The sequence below is a fragment of the Equus przewalskii genome, chromosome 12 (genome assembly GCF_037783145.1).
Source record: "Equus przewalskii isolate Varuska chromosome 12, EquPr2, whole genome shotgun sequence".
NCBI lineage: Eukaryota > Metazoa > Chordata > Mammalia > Perissodactyla > Equidae > Equus > Equus przewalskii.
In genome coordinates this window covers 2041058-2068756 of record NC_091842.1, presented here as the reverse complement: position 1 = coordinate 2068756, position 27699 = coordinate 2041058, and the positions used below count along the sequence as shown (strand labels likewise).

The 27699-nt window shown below is 64.9% G+C and overlaps 1 protein-coding gene across 2 annotated transcripts; it reads left to right on the top strand.

Annotated features, from left to right (window-relative positions):
• The first annotated feature begins 6392 nt into the window (after positions 1 to 6392).
• GRIFIN (galectin-related inter-fiber protein) lies at positions 6393 to 25454 on the top strand. Of its 2 annotated transcripts, XM_070566151.1 has the most exons (6): positions 6393 to 6572; positions 16982 to 17239; positions 23879 to 23958; positions 24062 to 24221; positions 24899 to 25065; positions 25291 to 25447. In XM_070566151.1, the coding sequence occupies exons 4-6, from the start codon at positions 24135 to 24137 to the stop codon at positions 25304 to 25306; spliced, it is 270 nt and encodes an 89-aa protein (XP_070422252.1). In that variant the 5' UTR covers positions 6393 to 6572; positions 16982 to 17239; positions 23879 to 23958; positions 24062 to 24134; the 3' UTR covers positions 25307 to 25447. The 2 variants fall into 2 exon arrangements, with proteins under 2 accessions (XP_070422252.1, XP_070422253.1); XM_070566152.1 differs by lacking the exons at positions 6393 to 6572; positions 16982 to 17239 and adding an exon at positions 20542 to 20858 and having other exon boundaries at positions 25291 to 25454.
• Positions 25455 to 27699: the final 2245 nt, after the last annotated feature.

Here is a 27699-nt window from a genome sequence, read left to right as displayed (position 1 = left end):
GCCACGTGCTTCCTGTCCGGCGGGTGGCGGCAACTCTGGACGGAAGGTTGGCCCCCATCAGGAAGGCGCTGCCTGGAGAAGCGGGGCTTCTGGAGGCTGGTCCTCTCCCACCACTTCCTCCAGGAGCCTCCCTTGACCTCTCTGTCGCCCCAGCGGTCTCCGTCCCCAGAGCGAGCTGAGCACGGGGCCTCCTTCCATCTGGCCCGGGGGCCTGGCGGCCAGATGGAGATGCGGCTCTCTTGGCGTCCCCCGTACCTGTCCAGGCTGGGTTGCTGCTTCCTGGAGGGCCCAGGGCCCTGCTGGACATAGTCCCTGAGTTCTCACTGCCCCAAGGAGCAGCCATCCCAAGACGCACACGGTGTGCTTCGGGGCACACAGCCAGCCCTGGGAGGACGTGGCCGGACGACGGGGAGCCCACTGCCCAGTTTGGGGCACCTTGTGACTGCCCCCACAAGCCCTCCCTGGACCGCTGACTCCACAACATCCTTCTGTCTGGGCGGCCAGTCTGGGCCCCGCTGAGCTTGGCTTTGGGAGCAGATGGCCTTCGGGGCCAGGTGTGTCCTCCCAAGGCCAGATCTGGTGGCTCCTCCAGACACGGGAGAGATTAGGGGCCGGTGGCAGCTCACACTGGGGCCTTTGATAAGTGAGGATTGGGCAGACTGCTCAGGGGGGTCACGCTGGGAGTCTCGGGGTCCCTCTGGACAGTCCTGAGCAGGCACCAAGCCCTCCCCTTCATGGAGCTGGAAACATGGTCGAGATTGCCAGGCCCGGCGCTGGACCCTGGAGGTAGAACGTGAGCAAGACAGACCCAGCCCTGCCATCTGGAGCTCCCAGTATCCTGGGGGCAAGCCGAGAGTGTGTGAGCAAACAGACACAGCTCACATCGGGGTCACCATGATCCAAAAAAAGAAGGGGATGGAGATGGAGCTGACAGAGGAATATGCTTTGGCTGGATGGTCAGGGAGGGAATGGACGAGGTGACATGTGGGCTGAGACCCGGAGGGTGTCACAAGGCGCATGGGACATCATCCCAGAATAGAAGACAGCAAGTGCAAAGGCACTGGGGTTGACTGAGGCTCCTTGCCCACTGAAACCTCCTCTTGGAGCATTTTTGCAGCACCTCCTGTGAGCTAGAGCTGTGTCGGCCGATGAACGAGACCACAGAGGCAATTCAACTTAGGTAGGGCCTGTCTGGGGCAGAGGTGGTGAAGCCTCGGCCCAGGCCGTGGGGGGATGTCCTTCTTCAAGGAGTTGGAACTGAAGGAGACAGGAGAGAGAAGAAGGCCCCCTGGCAGGGGCCCCAGCCTACGGGAACGTGGCTTTTGGGAGGGATCCCATGGCTGGGATGCAGGAGGAACCCCCATCCAGACCTGAGTCTGTTCTGCTCCTGCCTTGGGCCCAGGAGGCCTGGTCTCCTGAGAGCCACCCCACACTCACCTGGACCAACGAGCTGAAGGCCCCGGGTCAGGGTCAGGGGTCTGTGGAGCGGCCCCTCCCCCAGCAGCCAGGTCCTGGGAAATGATCCTTTCTCGATGCTCTTTCCTGATATTCCTGTCCTAGAGCTGCCTAGAGCTGGGGTTAGGACTTAGACCTATTGTTTTAGGGGACCACCATTCAACCCAGTACACCCCTACACGCCAGGGATCTGGGGGACCACATCTTCCCTCGCTGCCCCGCCAGCACCCCTGCCCTCAATCACGGCAGCCTCGGGGCCGTGGGGGGGCACCCCCTGATGTGTGTGAGTCAGGAGGGGCAGAGAGCCCAGCCGATGGTGGAGGTGGGGGTGGTGGCTTGGAGAGCGGGCAGCGCCAGGCCTGCCCACCAGGAATGCGGCCTGCGGTCCCCACCTCCGCACGGGATGGATGGACAGACAGGCGCCCTGCCCCTGTGCCCCCGGCTGGGTCTGGGCGCCCTGGGCACCTGCCCAGCCCTAGGATGGAGCGGCCGGTGCAGATGGGCCAACAACCCCGTAATGCTCAGCGCTCTGCTGCACCCTCTCACCAGTGGGACATTGCTCTCTCAACCCTCAGGTCTGGGCATGAGTGCCGGGCGAGTGGCCACCAGGCCCTGGGCCAGTGGGGCCCTGTGCTGGCCCCCTGTGATTGCTCCGCTGGCCGGAAGGCACCTTCCGCCTCGAAATCCCCCATGCCAAGACTCAGGCCCCTTTTACAGCATGGGGAGGCCTGGCTCTGAGCTCGCCCAGCCTAGGGGGGTGGAGCCCGGACTGAAGCCAGGCTGTGAACCCCACCCCAAGGGCGGCATCCTTGGCCCTGAGCACAGACCCCAAGGCAGCGGAGCCCGGAGCTCCACTGTGTCTCCTGGGAGCCCTGCCCGGGGGTCTCAGCCCCCATGTGACTCAAGGTGACGGCCCTGCCAGCCTGCCTTGCTCCCAGGAGCCTGGGGAGGGGAGGCACAGTGTCCCTGATCACAGATACAGAAACTGAGGCCCAGTCCCCCCTGCCCGGCAGACGCAGGTCAGGGCAAGCCCAGGTCCAGCTGGCCCGCCACCTGCTGACCCGCTTCCTCCCGGCCCTCTGGGGGCAGACGGTGGGAACGGGCCCCGTCTGTGCCTCCCAGCCTCCGGCGGCCGCCCCCTGGGAGGCCTGGTCAGCGGGCTCAGGTGTCCCGCACAGCCGGTTCCTCTGCCTCTTCCCGGCCTCGCCTCTGTGCAGCCGGAGGGAGGGTCACTCCCCAGGGGCCGCCGATGAGGACGGTGGGCGAGCGGGGTGGCCGTCTGGCTGCAGGCGGGCCGGGCCAGCTCTGATGCCATCACCCGTGTCCCCAGGGATGCTGGGCCTCCCAGGTGTGTCCACCGGGACCGCCCCCACGGCCCCTTCCCACGACCCCTGTGCCCACCCCGGGGGGCAGTCTGCCTGCAGCTGTCTCTGCAGCAGCCCCCACCCTAGTTGGGGGCGCGGGGCCCACGTGGGGTCCGCCGGCTCAGGCGAGCGGTAGGTTCCCTCCTGCAGCTGGCCGAGCGAGCGCTGCCCTCCTTGGCCTGTCCTTCTTGGGTGTCAGGATCATGACCCCGTTTTACAGATACTCGAAAGGGGTCAAGAGCAGTAGGGTGCAAGACTTTGAGCCTGCATCGAGGTCCCCTACCTGCCCCGTCCCCTTCTGATCGCGCCAGCCTGCCCTGGCCTGGCTGGTCGGACCTCACCTCAGGCCAGCGAGTTCGGGGGAAGTCGGGCTGAGAGCGGCCAGACGCTTGGCTCAGGGTCACTAGGCATGTTTTATCTGCCTCCTGGAGCCACACTCCCGAGGCGTAAATCTTGGCTCTGCTAATTAGTAGCTGGGTGACCTCAGGGTTGTCACACGACCTCTCTGGGCCTCAATTTCTTCAACTGCACAATGGGAGTAATGAGGATCTTGGGAGCGAATGCCCCCAGGCCTGGCACCCACGAGAGAGCGCCAAGAGGCCGTGATGGTCGTTATTATTACTGCCATTGTCCTCGCTGTTGTTGTCTGGCCTGCCCACTGTCGCCAGTGAACTTCCAAGCCCCAGTCTGGTCTCGGTCACTGTGATCGCCGGCCGGGTGCTGAGTCCACGCTCGGGGAACGTTGCTAATGCACAAGCCAGGGCTCAGCCCGAGTGCCCTCCCTCCAGAGACCCGGCCTCCCGCAGCCAATCCTGCTTTCCACGAGGGGCTTCTCGCCGCCTTGCGTTGGGGCCAAGTGGCCGTAGTGTGGGCTGGCTGGCCGGGGGGCCTGGGATGGGGTAAGGAGGCCAGGCCGGTGGGTGGGTGGGCCGGCCTGCTCTGACTTGCCACCCGGGAGGCCTCCAGGCTGAGGCGCCCACGCAGTGGCAGATCCGCCCGCGGCCGGGCCAGCCTCTTGGGCGGCCGCAGGCCTGGGCCGCTGTCTCCGCGCCTCCACTCGAGACTGGCCTTGGGGAGGGGGCGCCGCAGAGGCCAGTGTTTGCCCCTGAGTGCAGCTGCCAGGGTGCCCACGCCGTGCCCTGCCCTTCTGCGAGGCTCTCCTGCTCGGAGGATGCAGCCTCCGGCGCGGGGACCTGCATTCATTCATCCACTCATTCATTCATTCTACACACAGTCGAGGCTCCCGCTGTGTGGCCTTGGGCAAGTGTCTTGTCCTCTCTGGGCTGTGATATCTCCCAGACAGGGAGAGGTGCTGACCCTCACAACTCGTCAGCCAAGGGCCTCTGGGAGGAGTGGGAAGGCAGGAAGTACAGGGTGGGGATGGCCACAGGCCCGACGGCGCAGCCAATGGCAGCTGCAAGGCTGGATCTTCCTTAGTCTCCCCGGGGAGTTCCGGAATCTTGCCCTCGCCCACGCGCTGCAGAGAGAGGCCCCCCTGGCCAGCCTCCCCCTCCGCTTCCCTTCCACCTCTCAGCGCCCGGGACATCCCTTCCACTCTGGGGCATGGGGGTCCGTGCTGCCCCGGGAGGCGGGGGCTCCCTTCCTCATTTCTTGTGACAGATGAGGAAACCGAGGCAGGCCGGGCTTCTGTCCCCCTACCTGGAGGCTTCCATGGCCTCCACTGCCTGCCCCCCACTGACCTCTCACCGCATCCCCATCAACCTCCACGCCCTCTCACTTTGGCCTCCCTCTGGTGCCACCTGCTCGGGGCCCTGCCCAGCCGGCACCCTCACCCCATCTTTGCTCTGCTACCCCCCGCCCCCCAGCATGGCTCAGGCCTGTTGGAGGGCTCCCACCCCCGGGCTGCCCTCGGCCAGGCTGCTGCAAGTCAGGGATCTGGGCAGCCAGCCCCCCATTGGCCCCCGGGAGCCGAGAGTCCGGGGGTGGGGGTGGGAGGAGGGCCTGGGCCGCGGGGCCACGTGGGCGCCTGCCGTGTCCCTTTCCCTGGGTCACTGAGGCTCAGGAAGCTGCCGTGGTGGTGGTGTGAGGTCCCTTAGCTAAAGGCAGTGACCCTGGGCTCTCGCCCCCTTGCCAGATGGCCTGGGGGAGGCCTCGGGGTCAGAAGTCAGGCTCTGCCTTGCCCCAGGAGCCTCTGGCCTTTCTTCCCAAGACTCAGTTTTCCCAGCTGTGAAGTGGAGCCGTTTCCTGTCCTCCTGCCCCTGGCATTTGCCCTGAGACTCCACGAGCAGGTGAGAGTCAGCGGGGCTTGGCTGGGGAGGAAGGGCGGGTGGAGAGACGGGCCAGGCCTCCCCACGTGCTGACTGCAGGAGACACCCTGGCACCTCAGGCCTGGATCCTCAGTGACAGCCGCTTACCTGGGGCCCAGCCAGGGAGCAATCGCCCACGCGCCACGGGACCAGGAGGCCCCGGCAAGGTACACTCGAGCTGAGCTTCCCTGCCGTGTGGGCTGGAGCCCAGGGCCGGGAGCGTGCCCCTGCAAGGAGGAACTTTCTCCCCATCTGCACCACCCAGGTGGTGAGCTTCCCATCACCGGAGGCATGCAAGCAGAAGCTAGGCAGGGGAGGAGCAGTGGGCAGCCGAGCCTGGGACAGGAGGCCAGGCTAATTGAATCCAGGAATTGAGGACTCCAGGATTCTGTCTTCTGGGGACAGACGATGCTGGAGCGGGGAGAGGAGGTCCCTGTGGTGAGATTCTGGACCCAGGAGGCCTATGGGACAGTGAAGGCCTCTAGTGGGGAGTCAGACCAGCCCAGACTTGGGACCTCATCCTCCTCTCCATTGCTGTGTGTCCTCGGAGCTCAGGCTCCCTCCTCTGAGCTGAATTTTCCATTCTCTCATGCAGAACACCCACCGCCCGCCAGGGGCTGGTCACCTCCTTGCTGCTGGGTCCCCACCCCGTGGAGCTGGTGTTCTGGGGAGGAGGACAGCACACAATGCTCCTCACGGCCTGTCGGGAGCGACAAGGCTACGCGAAAAATGGAGCCGGGCGCAGGGAGTTGGGACGGGCAGGGCCGGTGGCTTCATGGAGAAGGTGACATTCTGATGAGCATCGGGGAAGAACATTCCAGACAAGAGAACAAATAGCTCGAGCAAAGGCCCTGAGGCAGGAGCAGGCCTGCCCGCTCCAGGAACAGCACGGAGGCCGGCTGAAGTTGAGGGTGCGCAGGAAATGAATGGAGAGACGACACAGGCGAGAGGGTGGACAGACGAGCAGAGGACAGGACTGAGGATGGGCCCGGGGACCCTCCACTCCAAGGACAGGAGCTCACCACTTGGCAAAGGCTCCCTTCCCGCCACCGGTGTTCCCAGAAGAGGAAGGTGGGGCCAATGCCAGGGACAAAGGGCCGGGGCCAAGGGGCTGGGGGCCCCGGGGCTGGATTGACGGCCTCCTCTGACCCCAGTAGAGAAACCAGCCTTGTTGGGCATGGCCGAGACCCCAGCGACCAGCCAGCCGGGGGGTGGGACGGCCGGGATGAAAGGCCGGGAGAAAGGATTAGCCGTGGCCCCGAAGGCCACGCAGGGCGCCATGGCAACCGCAGGGCCACGCAGCAGCGGAGAATGGCGCTGTGTTAACACCGCGGCGGGGCGGCCGCCCCAGGCCGGGCTTGTTAACCAGCTTCCCGGGCGGGTGCGGCCCGACCCATTGACATGGAAATCCAGCCGGGCCAGCGGCAGCCCAGAGAGCCTGTGGGACCCTCACAGAGGCAGCCCGAGAGGGGCCCGCTGGGCGGAGGTGGGTTGAGAGTCACCGGCCAGGCACCCACTGGGGGTCTGGGGAGACCGGCAGGTGCGCGCCGTGGCTGGAGGCCACGTCGTCCCGGTAGGGTGGGGGCCGGGACTCTGGAGGAGTGGGAAAGCCCCTCGCCAGCCCAGAGGTGCAGAAATGCCGGGGCAGGCCCAGGGAGCGGGGGGAGGCGGGCAGGTGTGTGAGCCCCTGTTGACATGGGCTGACAGCCAGCTGGTGGCCCCTCCCCACCTGGCCTCCTCCCAGGGCAGGGGCGGTTCAGGGGGGCTGGCACCCTAGGCTGGGCCTCAGTCTCCCCATCTGCAGAGGGCGCGGTGGTGGGCTGGGCGCTGGAAGCCACGGAGAGCCCCGGGGAGGGGGTGGGAGGACACTGAGGCCCGACAGGCAGGTGGCCCAGGCCTCCGAGCCTCGTGCTTCATCCTAAAAGGGAGCAGAGTTGTGGGCTCAGTCCTGACCCCTTTGGGAGGTGGCGAGTCTCCTGTGGGAGAAAGGAGCTGCCAGAGCTTGGGCAGAGGAAGGTGCTCCTCGGGGAAACTGAGGCTCAGGGTGGCGGTGGGGCCTGGGTGACTGCTTGTTCCTGCTGGGCACAGGGACCCCAAGCCTCAACACTGCCCACCAACCTTCTGCCGGAGGATGTCACCCACCAGCCCCCGGGCTCGGCCATCACACATGGTATCTTTTTACCAAAGAGTGGTACCCCTGGACACAAAGGGCCCCAGCCCTGGTCAGGACACCGGCTGGTGCCGCTCGGTCCCCTTGCCACCGGTGTTGGGTTTCCTCAGGGCGAGGCCCCAGCTGCACACAGCTGGCAGAGGGTGAGGGGCCGGGAACTTGAGAAGGCCGTGTCCCCCACAGCTCCCGGGGCGGGACCATAGGCGCCCATCGGAGCCTCGGGGCGGGCTGGCTGGGCCTCCCCCTTGTCCCCAGCTCCCCAGCTGCCATCTGCTTCTGTCCTTCCTTAGGGGGAGAGAGGAGGGGCCACCCACATTCCTCTGCCCGCAGCCCCTCCCCACATCTGGGCTTCCCAAACCCCTTTCCCTCCTAGCAGGGTCTGGGAACCCCTCTGTACCCCGTACCTTCCCACAGGGGCCCGGAAGGCAGCGCCCCTCCCTGGCAGTGTCTGGGGACCCCAATAAAGAAGCGCTCAGAGAGGCAGCCCACACTGCCCTCACCTGGTCTCCCTGTGGGTCTGTGAGCTCGTCCGCCCTTGTCCCCCTGCAGCTCTGTGTCCTAACACCCACTGTGCCCTGCCTCAGGGGGCACCCTGCACTCCCCACACGGGGCTCAGGGAGGCCCAGGCACTGGGAGGGGTGGGGGAGAGCCACGGGGGGGAACAGGACGAGGGTCTGCGTCAGATGGGCGCCCCCGCCCCCTTCCTGCGCACCAGGTGGCATGGAGCCCTTCTGTGAGGAGGCAGACAGATCGGACCCTCTCCCACGGGCCCTGGGTGTGACCACAGCGGGAAGGAGGGAGTTGGGCAACAGAGACTGTGGGCCAGAGACTTGGGAGAGTGGGTCCCAGAGGAAAGTGCAGATGCCCCGGGCTGAGGTCCACATTGCAAGGCTCCTTCTTGTTGGTCCTCAGAGCAGTCTGGACATCCTGGAGGAGGGGGTCCTGGAAGCCAGGCCACTGCAGAGTGCATAGGAGTTTACCAGGCAGAGAAGGGTGTGTCGGCTGCAAGACTCGTTCTTGTTTTCTAAACTTCTCTGTGGGCCTGGCACTTCATTCACTCAACCAACATTTACTGAGCATCTGCTGTGTGCTAGGCCCCATGCTGGGCACAGGGACAGACAGTGATCCAGAGAGCACTGCCCCGACTCCCTCGCAGAGAGAGATTTTTGGCTGCTTACTGTGATGCCCAGGGATAAGGGGAGAGGGAAAGGAAGGACTGATCCACCCTGGGACAATGTTCTCAAAGGGGAAGCTTGCCAGGCATGGGGGGATGGTGTGTGCAAAGGTCCTGTGGCCAGAAGGCTGGAGTGTTTGAGGATTGGACAAGAGGCCAGTGGGGAACCAGGGCAGGGGAGCAGCTAGTCTGGGAGCTGAGGGACCACACCCCACTCTGTGAGAGGGAGGTGGCATGATGCTGTTGGCAGGGGGGAGTCTTACCGTTCTGTGTTCACCACCCAACAACCTGGCACCCATCCACGAGAACCAGAGCCTGGAGCGACTCAGGGTGGGGGCTTACAGTTACGGCTGAGGTGGGGGTGCACACGGGGGATGCTGAGGGCTGTGAGGGCCATGTTTGTGCAGGGAACACACGTGGGCACACGGGACCCAGGAACACAGTCACACGCAAAGATGCACGTTTAGAGCACACAGGGCCGGGCTGAGCAGAAACGCAGCCGTGAGCAGGCGTCCGCCCTGCCCCAACCCCCAGCCCCCAGCGCACAGCAGCCGGGGCCTGCAGGGCGGGTCCCCTTTCTCCCCGGCCCCTCTCTCTGGCTCTTCAGCAAAGCAGTTGCTCGAAACTAATTGAATTTTCCGCCTGGGAAGGGCCTGGGGAGTAACGGCGGGTGGGGGCTGGGAAGAAGCTTGTTAACAGGTCGGGCCCTCCCCTCCCCACCCCTGCTCCCACGTCTCCCTCCCCCCAGCTCCTCCTCTCTGCAGTGGGGCGGAGCGGTCCGGCCCTGGTGGCTTGGGAACAATGGACCGACAGACAGGACGCAGCCCCCACCCTGGGCAGAGCCTGAGTGGATGAGGGGGGGTCCCGCCCTGTGCTCCGGTCCTGCTTGCCGACCTTGAGCCCCCAGGGCGGCTGGCGTGGCCCTCTGGCCTCCATTTTGCCCCCTGCCACGAAGAGAACTGGGATTGGGGTGGGGGGCATCCGCGCATACACCAGACTCCCTGACAGCTGATGTGGGGGCGCCCTTGGGGATTAAGGATGGTACCCACTGCCCAGATGCAAAGGCTGAGGCTCAGGCAGCCCCACGCACATCACTGGGCACCAGTGGGGCAGCGGGGGGCTGGTGCTCGGTGGAGAAAGGAGTGGGTGGGGGGCCCACTGCCCCAGAGTTTACCCCCAGTGTGCCCCTCCCAGCGCAGCACCCGTACTTAGAGTGCAAGCTCTGCAGCCGGGGACACGCACAAGTGTGCCCGGGCATGTGCGTGCATGACGGGCAGGGGGCTGAGAGGGAGCAGCCTCGGGAGAGAGGAGGGGGCCTGTGACCCCCCCCGCCAGACGCCCATCCTCGCCCACCAGCCTTTCTCTTTTTCTGGACCCCAGCCCCGTCCACGGCACCCCCCTCGAGAAAGTCCCAGAGGTGGACGCAGAGGAGAGCAACCCCGCCCTTCTATGCGCTGGCCCCGGAGCCCCATCAGCCTCCCAGGTGCAGTGGGGTGTAAGATGAGGGGGCCTCCTGCTCCCCTGGGACACAGGACAGCCCTGCACTCCCCTTCCCCATTAGACACCTGCCCCCAGCCCTCCTCGGGGTTCTGGGCTTGGGGCCCCTGTTGAGGGTTCTCAGGAGCCAGTGCCCGCCATGGGGGAGCAGAGATGGCAATGAGGGACTTCAGGCCCGGCGCCATCCAGGGGCTGGAGCTCTCTCGCTTCATCAGCGTGTGCAGGGGGCCCTTCTGTCGGGGCCCAGTGCTGTCCGGGCGCCTGTGCGTGGGGACGGGAATGAAAGACCGGGCCGTCTTGAGGGGAGAGCGGCCGCTGGGCCCAAGCTACAGATTCAGATGCCGAGGCCCTGGACTTTCCCTGTGTGGCCCAGGGTCACACAGACGGGGACCCAGAGTTGGGGTTCAGATCCTGCACTGGGGGTATTTCCCACAGCCCGACTCCTCCCCCGGGTCTGTAACTTGCGGGGTTCCCCTGCAGCAGGACTCCCTGGGGAGGTGACCGGCGCACACCTAGCTGAGTCCCAGACATGGGGTGGAGGGTGTCCTGGCCCCCAAGAGACGCCCCTGCAGGCAGGGGGGGACCCAGAGTCTCGAGCTGTTGTCGGCCCAGCCCAGCCTGCCTCCCGCTGACCTCTGGGATGCCCGCCGGCACGCCACCTCCCTTCCTGCCCCCATCAGGGGCCCCAGCCCATGAGGCAGACACACCCATTCCGGCCTCTCCCATGGCACGTGCCAGGGCCCTGCAGCAGCCTCTCAGGCCACGCGCGGGGTAGGGATCAAGTGGGAGCTTGTGGGGGCACGGAGCTGGCCGGGGGATGTGGGGTGGGCTTTGGGCACAGATGACATCACTGCCCTGCTGGGACCAAGGAGCATGAGATGTCTGCCAGCATCCGTTTTGTCTCAACCCAGCCCACTACTCACGCAGCCAGTGACCCATCCACCCGCCTGCCCACCTGTCACTCAGCACTCCTTCCTGAGGCCAGCTACAGACCCCAGGCAATGGGGGTCCCAGGCCCTGACCACACAGTGTCCTGGTCCAGGACCCCAGACTGGCCACACCTGAGCACTCAGGCAGGCAGACGGGCGAATGCAGGTCCTGGGGGGCACGCGTGGGAGTGGCTGCCTGGGCCGAGGTCACTCCCGATGGCCACCATGAGGCCTTCCCGGGTAGGAGGTCCCTCAGGCGGGGGTGTGTTTTGGGGGTGGGCACGAGGGCAGAGGCCTGGGCTTTTGGATCACAGGGCAGGGGCTCCGTGGCAGAGTGAGGCCCTGGGAGGGAGAATGTGGTTGGAGAGGGAGGGAGTGAGAGATGAAGAGACAGAGACAGTGAGAGACAGAGATAGTGAGATTCAGCGGAAGGGGAGTGGGCGTGAACAGGGTCCCCCGTGTGGTTGGGGCCCTGCCGAGGGGGCAGAGAGTCGAGACCCCCCTGGCCCGGCTGGCGGGGAGATAAGGAGGATGAGACCGTGATAAGCAGGCCGTCTTGGCAGTCGAGACGCAGTACTCCTCATGGGGGCATTTTTTCCCCATCGAATCATGCTGGGCTTGGTCCAGGGTCCTCTCCTCGAGCCCTGGGGTGACCGACACTCCCCCTCGAGACGCCCCGAAGCCAGCAAACGGGCTGCAAGGGGCCTTTCCCACAGCCTCTCCCGGAGCTGGGGGCTCGGCCCTGCACTAAGCTAGGAGGGGTGACAGGGAGCCGTGGGGCCCGGGAGAGCTTGCTCAGTCCTGCCTCTGTGCGTCCATTCGGGCAGCGGGTCCGCTCTGCGGCTGCCGGGGCTCTGCCTGAAGGAGGGGGGGCCTGGGCCAGAGGCAGGGAGGGGCAGCTATGGCCTCTGTCCTTGGAGATCCCCTGTCTTGGCAGGTGGGTGTGAGACAGGAAGCCATCTGTCTATGGGGAGGTGTGCTGACAACTGATGGTTCCAGGAAGGAGCTGGGAGGAAGAGGAAAAGTGAGCCAGGCAGGGTCCGGGAGGGGTTGGGCCTCCACCCTGTGCCCCCACCACATCCTCTGTGGCTCTCTGATCCACCCCCTCCTTAGCATGCTGTCCCACGTGGACAGACAGATGGACAGAAGGGCATCTGAGTGGACGGATGGATGGGTGATGGAAAGGAAAGATGGAAGTTGGGACTGATGGATGGAGAGATGGATGGCGGATGAGTGATCAGATAAATGGATGAGTGGGTGGGTGGATAGACAAAAGGAAAGATAGGAAGATGGAAAGAAGGATGGAAAGACAGATGGATAAATGCCTGCCTGGCTGACTGGACAGATGGACAGAAAACGCGTAGGTGGATAGATGGTCGGACAAATGAAAGGATGAACGAGCAGATGGACAGATCGCAGAAGGATGGTACGGCAGGCAGAATAGTACCCTCATGTGTCCACGTTCTAAATCCTGGAACCTGAGAACATGCTACCGTATGTGGCAAAAGGGACTTGGAAGATGGGATTAAGCGAAGAATCTTGAGATGGAGACATTATCCTGGGTCATCTGGGTGGGCCCAGCACCATCACCGGGTCCTTGTAAGCAAAGAAGGAGATGTGATGACCGAAGCAGAGGAGGAATGAGATCATTTCTGGCTCTGAAGATGGAGTCTGGGGCCACCAGCCAAGGAAGGCAGGCGGCTTCTAGAAGCTGGAAAGGGCAAGGAAACACGTTCTCCCCTAGAAACCCCAGAAGCAGTGCAGCCCTGCTCACCTTGATTTTAGCCCGTAAGACCCATCTCTGATCCCAGAACTGTAAGATGACAAATTTGTGTTGTTCTAAGCCACTAAGCTTGTAGTAATTTATTACAAGAGCAGTAGGAAACTAATACAGATGGACAGAAGGACATTGGGTTGGTGGGTGGACGGATGGTCATAAGGATAGAAATATGGATGGATGGACAGGTGGGTGGACGGGTGGGTAGATAGGTGGGTGGATGGCCAGAAGGATAGATGTGTGGATGAATGAATGTGTAGATGGATAAATTGGAGGGTGGGTGGGTGGGTGGATGGTCAAAAGGATGGAAGGATGGCTCATTGGGCTTATTCCTTAGATTTGCACTTAGATGAACCCTGGTTCCGCAGGCTGAGTGGAAGACCCCTGGCTGAATGGCTAAGCAAAGGTCAGAGTCTAGATGCCCCCAACCTCCAATATAACCACAAGCCCCAGCACCTGTAAGATAGGACCTAGGACATGAACATCAGAGCTTACTAAGATGGACATAGAAACACCCAGAAGACAGTCTATCACGGGCCCTGGTCCAGGTCCACGTGGAACCCAGATGGCCCTTGTTTGGAGGGTGGTTGGGGTTTAAGGGCAGAAGCACAGAGGGGGGCCCCATCCCCTTCCTCCTGTGGTCCTGGTGGCCAGCACCTCTGCCCCCCGGCAAGGGTGGCCTGGTGGGGTGAGGCAGAGGCCCACCTCCAGCTGAGCTGACACTGCAGACCCCACGTGCCTTCCTCGGCCCACCCCCATGTGGCACCTGCATGCACATGCATGCACACAGACATGCACATACTCTCACGTGGACAACACATGGCAGCAGGCAGAGGGGGTGATCTGCCCCGAACTGTGACCTTGGCCAGGTCCCTGGTCTTCCCTGGGTCTCAGTCGCCCCATCTATGGACTGAGGGGCCTTGGGCTCTGCTTTGGGGGCCAACGACAGGGAATGAGGTGGGGGGGAGTGTGGGGGGATGGGAGGGCCTGGGGGGGTGTCATGCCGAGGGAGGCTGAGGCCGGGCGTGGGTGGGGTGTCCGAGCTGGCCGTCCTGGCCCTCGCTCATGTTTCTGACCACCAGGCTTCCTCCCCCGCGCCCCTCTGGGGAGGGACCGTAATTAACTTCTTCCTGTTCAGATCAGGAGTCCATTTCCAAAAACACATTTCGAAGGATTATTTTGCAAAGGAAATGTTTTTGAAAGCATCTCGTGTCCCGTCCCAGCCTGGGGAAGTGGGAGCTGCAGTCAGAGTAGGGGCGGGGCGGGCGGGGCCTGGTGACCCTGCTGGCCGGGGTGAGCCGGCCGGCCCTGGGCCCTGAGCCCCCGTCTGGAGCGGGGATGGGGGCGCTAGGCGGGGAGATGGTCTTCACTTCCTCCTCGCCCACTCAGGCTTTCTCTCCGCCTCCCCCGGGCCCCCGTCTGTCTCTGGGACCTGTTGCACCCTTTCACTGGGGCGATCGGCTGCCCCTGGAAACCCTCGGCCTGGCTGTCTCACGGCCAGGCACTCCCAGCCTCGCCTCTCAACCCGGCCCTCTCTGGTCCTCCGAAGGTGCCCTCCTGCAGGACACCTCGCTGTGGCCCGAGGGCCAGGCACCCTCCAGTCAGGTGGGCGCCCACCTCGGTCCACCAGCCCCTCCCATGTTCCGCTGCTCCCTGGCCACCTCGTGGGTGCTCACCCCTCCTGGAACTTGGCCCTCACTCCCGCCTCCCCGGCCCACACAAGACCCTGGTCACCACTGGAGTTAGACGCAAAAGTGGTTTTTCTCCACTTTTATTTTCTTTCCACGTTGCAAAATTCCCACGTCACGAATCAGAGCCTGGAAGGCGGCGTGGCGGGGGTGGGGCCACGGCCAGGGGTCGTTTCACAGCCGGATGTTTTCAGAGGGAAACGCCTCTCCCCCTCACTGTGAGACGTGGGCTGGGGACACCCAGACCCCGCAGAGCCAGGCCTGACCCTGACCCTGCACATGGCTGCCCGCCTCCCCACGGCCTCTGCTCCCCGCATCATTCACCTCGTCCATTGTGGCCTCCCAGCACATAGTGAGCAGGTAGTGTTTGTTGAATGAATGAATGATGGATGAATGGATGGATCATGTGGACCAGATGAGGATCTTGCATTAAAGACCCTTTAATCTCAAAGACCACCCTTCAGTCCCCACCTCCCAGAATCCCAGGCTGGGCCCTGGGGCGGGGAGGGCCAGGTCCCCCAGGCAGCCCCTCTCTGCCTCAGTTTCCTCACCCCGGCCCTTTAGGTGCCAGCCCACCGTGGCTCTCCCCTGCCCTGCTGCTCCTCAGGCTGGGGAAATTCCACAGGCTCGGCCAGTGCTGGCCACGCAGCTCAGAGGACAGTTCCCAACGCCCTGGGTCCCCAGGGCAGGGGGAGGAACGTTGTGTCAGAGCCTGCTGGCCGGCGGGGAGGGAGTGGTGACCAAGTGTGTGAAGGACGCAGAGGGAAACGTGCCCGGCCAGCCATGTCCTCACTTGCCACTCTTGTGCTGTGGTCCTCAGACAAGTCACTTGGCCTCTCTGAGCCTCACTTTCCCCTCTGGAAAAACAGGGAGGCTAGGAGACAAGTCCTTCGGACCCTCTGAGGCCCTGTGGGGCCCGGCCTGGTCAGACGGGGCCCCTGGTGCCGTGGGGGCCGCAGCCCTGGCGCTGGCCGTCCATCCAACCAAGACTTCCGTTCATCCGGCCACCGGTCAGACCCCAACTCAGGGGTGCAGGCCCCTCCCTACTCTGGAGGCCCACCTGGCCGGGGGTGTCTGGAGAAGAGGGTCCCTTCCAAAGGGGCCGGGGACCCCCAGTCTGGGGAGGGCATTCGCCTGACCCTCTCTCTCTGCCCCTTTCCCTGACTCTGTTTCTCTGTGGCCTCTAGGGTCTCTGTCCACCTCCTGGTCTTTCCAGGCCGTCTCCTTCCCGTGCCCCTCCCGACTCCCTGTGTCCCCCCGCGTCCCGTTCCCAGCCCCCCTGCGGGGCCCAGTGCGCTCACAGCTCCGGGTTCCGGCGCCCGCCCCTTCGCAGATGTCCTGGAACTGTGCGAGGTTATTTTGGGAGCTGGCGGCTCCCCTGAGCCTTTCCCGAAGGTCTTGGCGGAGTGGTCGAAGCCAGCGGGGGATCAGCTCCGGCGGGCGGGGACATGCGGCGGCTGGCCCCACGGGGCCGCGGGGAGCGTGGTGTGGGGACACGGCACAAAGTGATGACCGCCCGAGTCCGAGGTGGGGGAAGGGCTGGGGGATCCATGGCCATGCTGGGCCAGAGGCGCCCGAGACCAGCTTGTTCCCCACACTAATGTCCCCAGCCCTTAGGGGGACCTGGAGCCTCCTCACGTGGCCCAGTGCCAGCCCGTGCCACTCATGGGTGTGGCCTCAGCTCACCTCCACGACCTCACATCACACCACCCCCCTCCACTCCCACCCTCCAGCCACCCAGCTCCCTTGCTGCTCCTACCTCAGGACCTTTGCACGTACAGTGCCCTCTGCCTCAGTCGTTCTTCTCGGGTCTCCTGGGCCAGGTCTTTCTCCACCTGAGATCTCATGGCAGCAGTCACGTCCCTGAGGGCCCCCATCCCTGTTCCTGATGAAATACCGCCCCGTCCCTTCCCGCCCGCGCTGGCCCGCAGAGATAGAACACAGCGCAGAGGCAATGGTAATGTTCCTGGTGGCCACGTTAAAAAAAGATGTTTCAAACAGGTGGAATTAATTTTAATAACATTTTATTTAACCCAATATATCCAAAAGATTATCATTTTAACATGTAATCAAGATAAAAACTATGAATGGGTTATTATTATTTTTTTTTTCGCAGTAAGCCTTCTAAATCTGGTGCTTTTTTTATACTCCCGTCTCGATTCGGACATTGCAGGTGGTCCGTGTCACGTGCGCGGTCAGTGGCCACTGACCGGGACTGCGCAGCTCTATGCTACTGTGCTTTGACTTTTTCCTGGCACGAGCCGCCATCTGGAACCCTCCAGGTGTTTCTCGGGCTATCGCTCATCTCGCACTTCAGCCCGTGCTCGGTCCTGCTCCTCGCGACGCCACGCAGCGGGAGCTCTGTCCATGTTTGGGAACGAGGAACGGAAGGCTGCGGGGGTCTTTCTCCCCCTCCCCTGCCTCACCTCCATCTGGGGGCGGGGGTCACGGCCCCAGGTCACAGAGCAGCGCGCAGAGGTCCACTCAACCCACGGCTGGTGTCCTGCGTCCCCTCTGGCCGTCCCTGACTCTGGCCGGGCGCTGGGGGTGGGGGCTCCCGGGGTCCTTGGGCTCCAGCATCTCAGGCCAGCTTCAGGGCGGCTCCGGGATCCCCCAGCCACTTTCTCGTCTAATTGGATTCCCGGCTCTTCCTTCCTCAGCTCCAGGCCGCCGCTGAGACTGTTTGTGAACCTGCACAGCCCGCGTCCCTGGAGGCGGCCGGAGCCCCGTGCCCGTCTGGAGAAATCATCACGGTCCCCTCTCCAGGCCAGATGTCAGCCGGCCGCTCCGTCCTGCCCCGCGCTGCTCAGCCCAGCTGGCCCCCAGCCCCCACCCCGCCACACAGGCCTCCCGCCGGCTCCTGCGCCTGGCCGGTGGCCCCAGGACCCTGACACGGCCTTTCTGGTCGGCCTGTCCAGGTGAGTTGTGCTTCCTCAAAGATGGCTGCCATCACGGGTTTAGTCGCTGCTGGTTTGGGGTCAGCCTCTGCCAGGTCCCAGCCCGCCCTGCCCAGGGAGCCCTCTCCCTCAGCCTGGGCCCCCCAAAGTGGCACCACCAAGGGCGTTTGGAGTCTCTTGGGCACATCCTTTGAACCCGGCTCCCGCAGCAGCGACTCACGGGGGAAACATGGGCCCTGCCCACGGCGGCCTCAGTGTCTCCATCAGTAAGGTGGGAACAGAAGCCCTCGCCGGGCAGGGCCGGGGACAGACGTGAATGCTCCGTGACGACTGCAAAGAGAGGGGCCCTTGTTAACAGCGCTGAGCCGGGGAGCGCAGCTGTGGCAGCTGGGAGAACGGAGCTGGTGGGGATCTGGGGGAGGTTCTGTCCTGTCCCCAAATCCCGGGCCCACCTCTACAGGGGAGCGGAGAGGGCTGCCAGCCCCGCCGGCCAGTGGCCCCGTGAACCTGGGCCAGCTGCATCTCCCCTTTGAGCCTCAGTTGCCGCGTCTGTAAAATGGGAGGTGAAGTCCACCGGGGTGATAGTGCCCCCCCCAGCCCGGCAGGGTCGTGAGAACTGGGGGCTGAGGCCTGGCCTGACGTGGGCCCTGCCCTCCCTCCGGGGGAGCCCCTGTCTGGGCCGGGCTCCATCGGCTGCCCCAGGCTCCCAGGCCGGGGGACGGAGAAGCACCGGCCTCAGCCGCCTGGCGTGGCGTCTCAGCGGCCTGGACCGCCCGCGGCCCCACCTTCGCGTCCCTCCTTTGGGCCAAGGCCAGCCTTGCTTCCGTCCCCGGCTGAGCACAGGGGCGCTGCACACTGTCCCACTTGGCAACCTCAGAGGGAGAAACTGAGGCCCAGAGAGGGGCAGGGCTCTCGGCCCGTCCGAGGCAGGTGGGGCTGCTGTGGTTTGCGGGGCCCGGAGGGAAAGGCGTGGGGCAGGAGGGCAGCCCCAGGAGGCGAACCGGCGGGGTCCCCGCAGGAGGCGGGCCGGGCCGACGTCAGTGTCCTTCGGCCCGTGCCAGCGAGAGGGGCGGCATCAGAACTGGCAGCTGCTGTGTGGCAACGACTCCAGTAAAAGCTTATCGGCCCCCAAATGCCCCCAAGTGAGCAGATTCTCTGGGCGATAAGAGACTCCAGGGCGGGAAGCATGAGACCCAGACAATGGCCGGGCATGGAGTGGGCGGCTGGGCCAGGAACAATGCCAGGCCCAGTTAGGGAGGGGAGGGGTGCCTGGCAGGGGAGGCCCGGCAGGGCTGGGCCCAGGCAGGCAGCAGAGGTAGGGGGAGAGATGTCTTCCATCCCCATCCCGGCCCTTTGCACATCCACAGCTCTTCCCTCCCCAGGGCCTTTGCACATGCTGTTCCAGTTGCTGTCAACACTCCTCCCCTACCCCTTCTTCTGGTTAGCCCCTCCTCTTCTGGGCTCGGCTCAAATGTCACCTCCTCCAGGAAGTATCAGGCCAGTGCCTCCTGTCCACGATTGTCACGCCCCACATCTTCTCTTCAGAGCTTTTATCGCATTGATAATTCAGTGATGTGATGCTGAATTTGTCATTTAATGTCTGCCCCCATCCCCTCCAGACACCGGGAGCTCCGTGAGGGCTGGGACTGTGTCTGTCTGTCTGTCCGTCTGTCTTGTGAACCACAGCTCAGGGCCTGCCACATAGTAGGCAGGATATTTGCTGAGTGAGTGCGTGGGAGCCGGTTGCCTTCCGCCATGGGCGCCGTGGGGATGGTACCTGGCCTGGCCCAGGAGGGAGCGACAGGGCCCCTGCACAGCACTGAGTGGGCAGTCGGGGCTCAGCCGGTCAGCGACAGCGGTTACGGCCAAGGGACGCTCCCTGGCTCGCTCCACATCTCCCTTCCCCGAGCCTGGGGCCTCCGTCTGCCCCGAGTGGCAGGGTCATTGCATTTTCTTGAGTACCTACTGTGTGCCAGGAGCTGTGCGGGTGGGGGCCCTGAGGGTCCGAGGCAGCAGCTCCTGGCACGCAGTAGGGCCTCAGTGAATGGCTCGGATTGAACATGACCTCGGTCCAGAGGGAGGGACCCACTGAGGCGTTAGGGGAGACTGAAGTGAGCTCTGAGAGCGTGGGGCTCTAATGGGCGGGTGGTGACCGGGGCAGCTGTTAGAGGACGTGGAGGGGACAGGGGAGGGAAGCGTGAGGGCGTGGGGGACACTGCATCCTCTCCTCGGAGCTCCGCGCCCCCTGCTCTGCCCGTGCTGGTCCCCAGCAAGCCCCTTGCCTCCTGGGCCTCAGGTTCCCCACCTATGCGATGGTGGCATGGTGCTTTCAAACCGCCCTCTCTCTGCCTGCTGACCCAGCGGCACGCCCAGCCACGGCCCCAGCGGCGGGGAGAGGAGCGAGCGGCTGTGTGCCAAGGCCACCAAGCGCCCCGGCGGGGGAGAGCTGGCCCGAGGCCGTGCGTCCTTCTTGCCGAGTGGGGGCTGAGAATTTCCGAGCTGACCTCACCCTCAGCAGGCGGTTCCAGATGTGGGTGGGGAGCGGGTTTGGGGGGGGTCCCAGGAGGGTTTGGGATGCTGGGGTGGGGGGGTCTCTGAGGGCTGCCTGGCCCAGCCTAAGACCCCTGACAGCCAGGGCCCGGCACCCGGAATTGCCCACTGGTGGGCCAGGCTGGGTGCTCGCGCTGGGGTCGGGGGCTGGAAAGAGCACTGGACTGGGAGTCCAGAGGCTGTGCTCCCATCCTGATACGGCTGCCCCTCATCATGGGCTCTGGGGAAGATTTCTTCCGTCTGAGCCTCAGTTTCCTCATCACTCAAGTGGGCGCAATGACACCTGGCTCCAGGAAGCCCATGAAAGCTGGGCTGGCCTCCCAAAAAGATGGGGCAACCCTCGTCAAATTGTCCCAGGGGACTTGTGCCCAATGCCCCTGGAGCCACCAAGGTGCGTCAGAGCCTGCCTGACGTGGACGCCCTGGCGGCCGGGCCCTGCCTCCAGCACGGTCCTGCCTCCTGGTGCTGAGCTCAGCCACCTTGTTCTTGCTGTTCCAGCGACCTGAAGGCACCCTTCCCTGCCACCTTCAAACTCCTACTCATTCTTCTAGACCTGCTTTAGGTGCCTCCTCCTCTAGGAAGCCAACTGTGATAACCCCTTCTCCTGGGCCTGGTGAGGGGCTCCATGTCTGGGGACAGACTGCTGGGTTTAAATCTTGGCTTTGTTACTCCACAGCTGTGTGACTTTGGGCAAGTCACTTGACTTCTCTGTGCCCTTCCATTCTTCTCTGTTAACCAGTGATCACAGTTCCGCCCTCCCGGTGTTGTCGGGCGCAGTACGTGTGATGACGCACGAGGAGAGCTCAGCTGAGCACCTGGCACAGAGGGAGCACTTGGGGGACAGGGTTAGTCCTGTGCCACGAGGCGGGATTTACCTCCCGGGCATCTCTGAGCGCCAGCCCCAGGCTGGGCACCGCCTGGTGACGGAGGCCCCCTGGGCTGAGGCTGGGCCTTGGAGCCAGGCGGCCCTCCTGCTGCAGCTCCTCGGGCCGAGCTGGGTGGAGACCCACCGCCTCTCTGGGAGCCGAGAGAGTCAACAGCCGGGGGCGAACCCGCACATCCGGGAGGGACAAGGGCGGGCCGGCGGCAGGTCTGTGCGCTCCCCGCCTGGCTGGCCGGCAATGCAGGGTGGGGCACAGCCCACGGCGCCACCCGCCCCTGAGGCTCGGCTGGGGTCCCACCTGGCCTCCATGACGTTGGGTGGGCCCGCGGGGCTGGCTGGCCGGCCACATGGGGCCCCGTGTCCCCCTCCATCCCCTAGCCCGGATTGGCCTCCTTGGCCGCCCTAGTGGCTGAGCGCTTTGGCGGCTCCAGGCTCCCGCCCTCATGGGTGAGTTTCCAAAGCCGCAGGCCCTGTCGGGCGTGCATTGCTGCCAGCGACAAGTGTCACCTTGTAGGCAGAGGCCCAGAGTCCGCTCTGTCCTGGCTGGGCCTCCTAAGACCCCCAGGCCGCCATGGATGGGCCAGGCTCACGCCCCTCCCTGCCCCACAAGGCCTCCCAGCTCTCTGCAACCACCCCACTGCCCAGACGGGAGGCTGAGGCTCGGCAAGGTCCCGCTGCCCGACTCGGGGTCCCTCCGGCCTCCTCGCCCTAGGCAGCAGATGGGGCGCCCGTCCAGCGAGTGTGGGGCTCAGCCCACCCACTGGCCCCCGACGCCCAGCAGGGGCTCTAGGCAGCCGAATCTGGCGGCCCCTCCCAGTGACTCCTGCAGACCCCACAGTGAGGAAACAACAGCCCAGGTTCCTGTGTCCAGCCAGGGCTGCGGCCGCCTGGGCCGTCCTCCCCTCACCCCCCAGGGACGGGCACCAGGGGCAGAGGTCACAGAGTAGAGCAGGGCTGCTGAGTCCAGCGTGCAGCTGGGAGAATGGAGGCCCAGGGGTCACCAGCTTGAGGTCGCCCAGTCAGTGGGAAGCGTGCTCTGACGCCTGACTGCGTGCTCTGCCCGGCACTGGGCCCTGGGCACTGGCCAGAGGCCAGGCTCCGTGTCCCCACCCAGAAGCTGACGCCAGGGCTGCCCAGCACCGGCACCCACTGGACAGGGGGCAGGACAGGGAGGCGGGAGGCCGGACTGGGCTTCACCCTCCTGCTGGGCCACGGCGGCGGGGCTGCCCTCTCTGCCTCTCTCGGGGAGGGAGGTGCCAGGCGGCTGCAGCCTGCGGGCCCCCGGACGGCCAGGCTGGGTTGCAACGTGGATGTGCAGGGCGGGCTGGTGTCTGAGCCGGGACAGCACAGGCTTGTCGTGCGGCAACTCCACTGCCCAGGACTGCCCCCTGCAGGCCCCGTCAGCCCTGCCCCGAGCCAGCAGGGGAGGACAGCACCCAGGGGCCCAGCCTCTGCACTGCCCTGCCCACCAGTGGGCAGTCAGGGCCATCTCCACGTCCCCTCTCGGCCTTGGCATCCCCCCCACAAACTGATCAGGCAACACTGGTCACCAGCACACAGGGAGAGGCCAGCGGGCACCCACCAGGGGCTCAGAGGGAGGAATGGGGCCCTAGGGAGCAACGGGGTGGCGTGAGGCTGGCAGTCCTGGCCCATCACCCCCGGGGCCTGGGGGGTGTCTAGGGGCCTGGGGGCCAGAGAAGTCGCCATCATGGAGACACACTGGCAGGGAAACAGCACGGGGCACCCAGGGGCCACACACACTGGCACTCACACACACCTCTCACATGCACAGACTCATGTGTCCACACACACTTGCTCGCCTTTACACACCCACATGGTCCCACACTCACCACATCTCACAGCACACTCACATGCACACTCAGTGCATACTCACAGCATGCTCATTGCACACTCACAGCACGCTCACTCAACTCCGGCACACTCACATGCACACTCAGTGCATACTCACAGCATGCTCATTGCACACTCACGGCACGCTCACTCACACACTCACGGCATGCTCACTGCACACTCACTTGCACACTCACAATGCACTCATGCATCCTCACCCACGCCCACTGAACGCTCACTGCACACTCACCGCACTCTCATGTGCACACTCACCTCACGATCACGGCACACTCATGGTGCGCTCACTCGCACACTCACACACGCCGCACGCTCACCCACGCCCACTGAATGCTCACATGCATGCTCACTGCACACTCACCGCACTCTTACGTGCACACTCACCTCACGCTCATGGCACACTCATGGCGTGCTCCCCGCGCAGGGCAGCCGTGGCGCTCTGCCTGGCCTGCCTGCTCTGGGCCGCCTCACCATCCAGTCAGGAGACCTGTGCGCCCCACCTGCCCCCCCAGCCCCCGCCCCCGCTGGCCCCGCCCGGCCCGCTCTGGGGTGAGGTACCAGCTGGGGTGGGGACATTGGGGGTGGGAAGGGCCCCCGGGCCGCCCTGAGCCCTGGAATGCGCTGACCGCAGCGCCCCCTAATCCCTGCACAGCGGCCGGAGCGCGGTGGTGAGGGGAGGCCGGGTGGGGCTGGGGACACAGGCTAGAGGCCCCAGGGGGGCAGACGGGACCCCCGAAGGCCAGGGCAGGTGGGTGGGCTGCCTCCGCGCCCCCGGCTTGCCTGACCAGACGGTAGGGCTGGTCCCTGGCCCTGGAGGACAAAATGGGGCCGAGGGCTGCGCCCCTCCTGCCAGAACGGGGCCAAGCTGCTCCCGGGGTCTGAGGGTCCCGCGGGCGCGGCAAAGTGGGAGAGCCAGACCCACCCCTCAGGGACTGCTGGCCGGGGGCACCCATTCCTGATGCTCGAATGGAGGACCTGCAGGGGGGCTGAGGGTGGAGGGAGGAGGCGGGGTGGGGAGGGCACAGGGATCGTCATGCCATCCCAGGGTGGCCCCCCCCACCGCCCCGCACGCCCGCCTATATCCCGGCTCGGCCGCTCAGCTGCAGCAGAAGCTGGCGGGATGGCGCTGCAGGTGGGTGCGGCCTGGGCCCGTCCCCACCGGGCTGTCCCCTCCCCACGCCCGGGCAAGGGCTCAGGGCCAGCAGCGGCCACCCTGTCCCGCCATGTGGGGAGGGGACCTGGCGAAGGGCAGACACGGGGGGCGGGGGCCGCAGGCTGGTGGGGCCTCAGGACAAGCGGGGTCCACACGGGTAGGAGGCCGTGACTCAGTGGCTTCTGTCCCCCTCTTTCGCCTGCAGTTTGAAGCCTTCTGTGCTGCGGGCCTGGTCCCGGGCTGGAACCTGCTGGTCCAGGGACACTCGGACTCCGGAGAGGACAAGTAAGGGACCCCGCCCTCCCCAGGGGGCCGCTCCTTGGCCTGGGGCAGGGGGTGATGACCCCCGGCTGCAGCTCTCATGACCCCCATGATGCCCCCTCCCCAGGTTCGAGATCAACTTCTTGTCCGAGAAGGGGGACATCGTCTTCCACATCAAACCCCGGTTCTCCAGCGCCACCATGGTGGGCAATGCCTTCCAGGGCGGCCGCTGGGGCCCCGAGGAGGTGTCCAGCGTCTTCCCGCTGGTGCTGGGGGAGCCCTTTGAGGTGATGGGAGCAGGGGGAGGCCCATGGAGGGGGGATGCCTGTGGGGAGCGGGGAGGTCTGTGGGGGTGGGGTGGGTGTGGCCCAGGTGATGGGAGCAGGGGGAGGCCCATGGAGGGGGGATGCCTGTGGGGAGCGGGGAGGTCTGTGGGGGTGGGGTGGGTGTGGCCCAGGTGATGGGAGCAGGGGGAGGCCCATGGAGGGGGGATGCCTGTGGGGAGCGGGGAGGTCTGTGGGGGTGGGGTGGGTGTGGCCCATCAGCAGGGAGGCCAGGCTTGGGGTGCCTGTGGAAGCATCGGGGTGCCCCACTGCTGTGTGGGAAGGATACTGTAGTAGCTGGGCTCCTGTGTCTCCAGCTTCCAGCAGCACTGCTGTCCCTGCCTGGGACCCATCAGGGAGGGGCTTGCTGGATGTCCAGGTCACCGGGCCAGCGCAGAAGTCTCCCTGATGGGTCTGGGTGGGTGCGACGGGATGCCCACCACCCTGGGCTGCCTCCTAGGAGAGGGGAGCTCGGTGCTCCCGTCTGCAGCGGGCCTGCATGGTGGGGGGTGGTCCACGTGGTGGGGGGACCCTCGGGCCCCCAGCTGTGCTTCTGGGCCTCAGAGAGCAGGCCGGGGCTCGACGCAGGACCAGGCTGCGGCTCCACGGCAGGGCCGCGGATCACTGGCCTCTGTCCCCAGATGGAGGTCAGCTCAGACGCGGAGCACTTCCACGTCCACGCCCAGGAGCACAAAGTGCTGCAGTTTGCGCACCGCCACAGGCCGCTGGCGGCCATCACCCGGGTGCAGGTGCTGAGTGACCACCGCCTGGCCCAGGTGGAGCTGGCCAGGAGAAGCCTGAGCTGGGGGTAATGTCCCTGCCCGTGCCGCCCGGCCCTGCCCCCCACCAAAGCGAGGACTTTACTGTGCATCCTTGTCCCTGGGACCCCATCGGCCGGGAGGGGTGCTGTTGGCTTGGTCCTCCCGCCCGGCTCCTCCGCCAGCCAGTGGGAGCAGTGTTCCCTGTCCACGCCTGACCCCAGTGTGTGCCCAGGGTGGGGCTGGTGCTGAGGCGGGCGTCTCGATGCTTGCAGGGATGGGAGCTACTGAGCTGTGTCCGAAATCCCAGGAGCGAGCCTCGGCCATTGGCCACCCCACGTCCAGTGGAGCCCACCCTGGGGAAGTTGTGGGGAGGGGTCTGTGGTTCTGGGCCCCCCACTCCAGCTCCAGCTTCAATAAAGTCTGAGCAGGCTGCAGGAGCTTGGCTGCTGTGAGAGGCCATGAGGCGGGGTCGGGGGTGGACACAGGATTGTGGGGAGCCCCCCTCCCTGGGCCAGAGGGCCCCAGCCGGTCCTCACCCGGGACCACAGGGCTCCCACCCCTCCAGCTCGGCCCTCGGGAGTGCATCTCGCCCAGTCCAAGATGGTCGGCTGGGAGGTCCTGCAGCCCCCTCCTCGCCCTGCTTCCTGCCAGGCCGGGGGAGGGAAGAGGTCTTTCCTGTTGCTCCTCATCCCACCTGGGAGTGGGACTGCTGCTGTCCTGGTCCCCTCCTGGGGGCGGGGGAGGAAGGGAGGAAGGCCTGGGGGCCACGTGGGGGGAGGGAGCACAGCTGGGGGTCCGCCCAGCCCTGGTTTTAGACCCCAACTCATCCATCACCTCACTCCCCATCTATCATCTCTCATCTCTCTCTGTCTGTCATATACCTACCTATCTGTCATATCTATCAATCTATTTTTATCTATCAGTCATCTATCTATCTGCCTCTCTATCATCTATCTACCCATCAGGATCGATCGTCTATCATTTATCAGTCTATCATGTATCAATGTATCGTCTGTGTATCATCTATCTATCCATCCACCTGTCTTAATTAAGCTGGCAATGTGGTGGCTCAGGATGAGGCTGCACGAGAGTGTGACCCTTGCACGTGAGTGATGTATAGACAAGTGGCAGGTCAGGGACAGTGCAGACAGGAGGCCACGGCGGTCAAGGCCCTGGACCCTGGAGCCGGCTGCCCTCTGTGCGACCTTGGGCACGTTCCTGCACTCTTGGGGACGCCCGGGGCCTCACAGGGAATCGGGAAGCCCAAACGAGCCAACTCAGGTGAAGCCTAGAGCGACAGCTGGCACTTGTCACAGTGTCACCTGCCGTGGAATTCCAAGCAGTACACGGGTCTGGACCAGACGTCTTGCCCTCTGAGGTTTTACAGATGGGGAAACTGAGGCTGGGGTGGGGGAGGGAGTCAGCAGCAGGGTGGGGCCCGGAGAGGAGAGGGGAGGGCCCAGTGTCCCCGCTGCCCCCAGAGCTGAGGAGCCATCCTAGGCCGAGCAGGACAGAGGGGAGACGCTGGCCCTCGCCCCAGGTGAGACAATGCGACCCGGCCTCCAACCGCGCGGCTTCCTTCCTGTCTCCGCTCACTTCCCCGCCGTGGCCGGCGCTGGCCCAGGAGCCCCCTCCCGCCCCTCCCTCGGGAGCCTGGCCTTTGTGTCCACCAGAGGGGCCCAGAGGCGCTGGGGCGGCGGGGGACCCCAGCCTGGGTCTGCGATCCAGCCAGGCTACTCCTCCTCCTCGGGGCTCTGAGCTCCACCATGGGGGCGTCCCCGCTCCTGGCTCCAGGCCCCTGCTTTGTGACTTGAGCTGGCTGCTCACTCGCTCTAGGCCTCAGTTTCCCTGTAAACAAAGGCTCCCCTCGTGGTGATAGGCTGCCTCCCCAACAGGCGTGCAATGCAAGGCGGGAGGCGGAGATGTACGAGAAGACATCAGGCTCTCTCTTCTTGTGGGTGGGGTGGCTGGGCTCTACCCAAGGGCAAAGTATAGAGGGCGACACCCATTTTACAATATGAAATGGGCTCAGAGAGGTTAAGTGACTTGCCTAGGGTTGCTCAGCAAATGAAGGATGGAGCCAAAAATTCCAGGTTGGATAGATTTCACACGTGTGTGCAACACACACACACATACACACACACACACCCCCCATCCCTCAACCATTGGCCCTGAGCTGAGGCAGCTCCGAATCAGCCCTTCTGTCCACTCCAGGTTATAAGCTGCCGCAGGGCAAATCGGACCGCAGGGGCCCCGCACCCACTGCATCCTTGGGCCTTGGTTTCTCCATTTATGAATTGGGGTGTGGGGGGCTGCAATCTCAGAGTGTCCCGCTGTGAGTGTCTCAGGCCGTGTTGTGGCCCCTCTGGGGACGCCCATCACCCTGTGGGTGCCGTTGGGCCTGTCCGCCACTGCGCCCCAGCTCAGCGCCACAGCCCCTGGGCCAGAACTGCTGGCTAGCCCCTCGGCTCAGAGGACACCTCCTCTGGGAAGCCCCCCAGGACCTCCGGCTGGGCTCTCATGCCCTCTGCTTTCATCCACCCCCACCCACCACACTCACTGCCTCTTCTGGAGGTTGGGACCCAGTCTCACCCCAGCCCCCAGCGCCCGCCGCCCCAGAGCATGTCCAGCTCTGCAAATGTTTGCTGGATGAATGAGTGAGTGGATAAACGAATGACTGA

What these genes read in the sequence shown, in the direction of transcription:
- GRIFIN (XM_070566152.1), top strand. Translation starts at nt 24,135, where the DNA reads ATGGTGGGCAATGCCTTCCAGGGCGGCCGCTGGGGCCCCGAGGAGGTG. An exon ending in TGCTGGGGGAGCCCTTTGAG is followed by an intron (nt 24,222 to 24,898) that starts GTGATGGGAGCA and finishes CTCTGTCCCCAG; the next exon opens with ATGGAGGTCAGCTCAGACGC.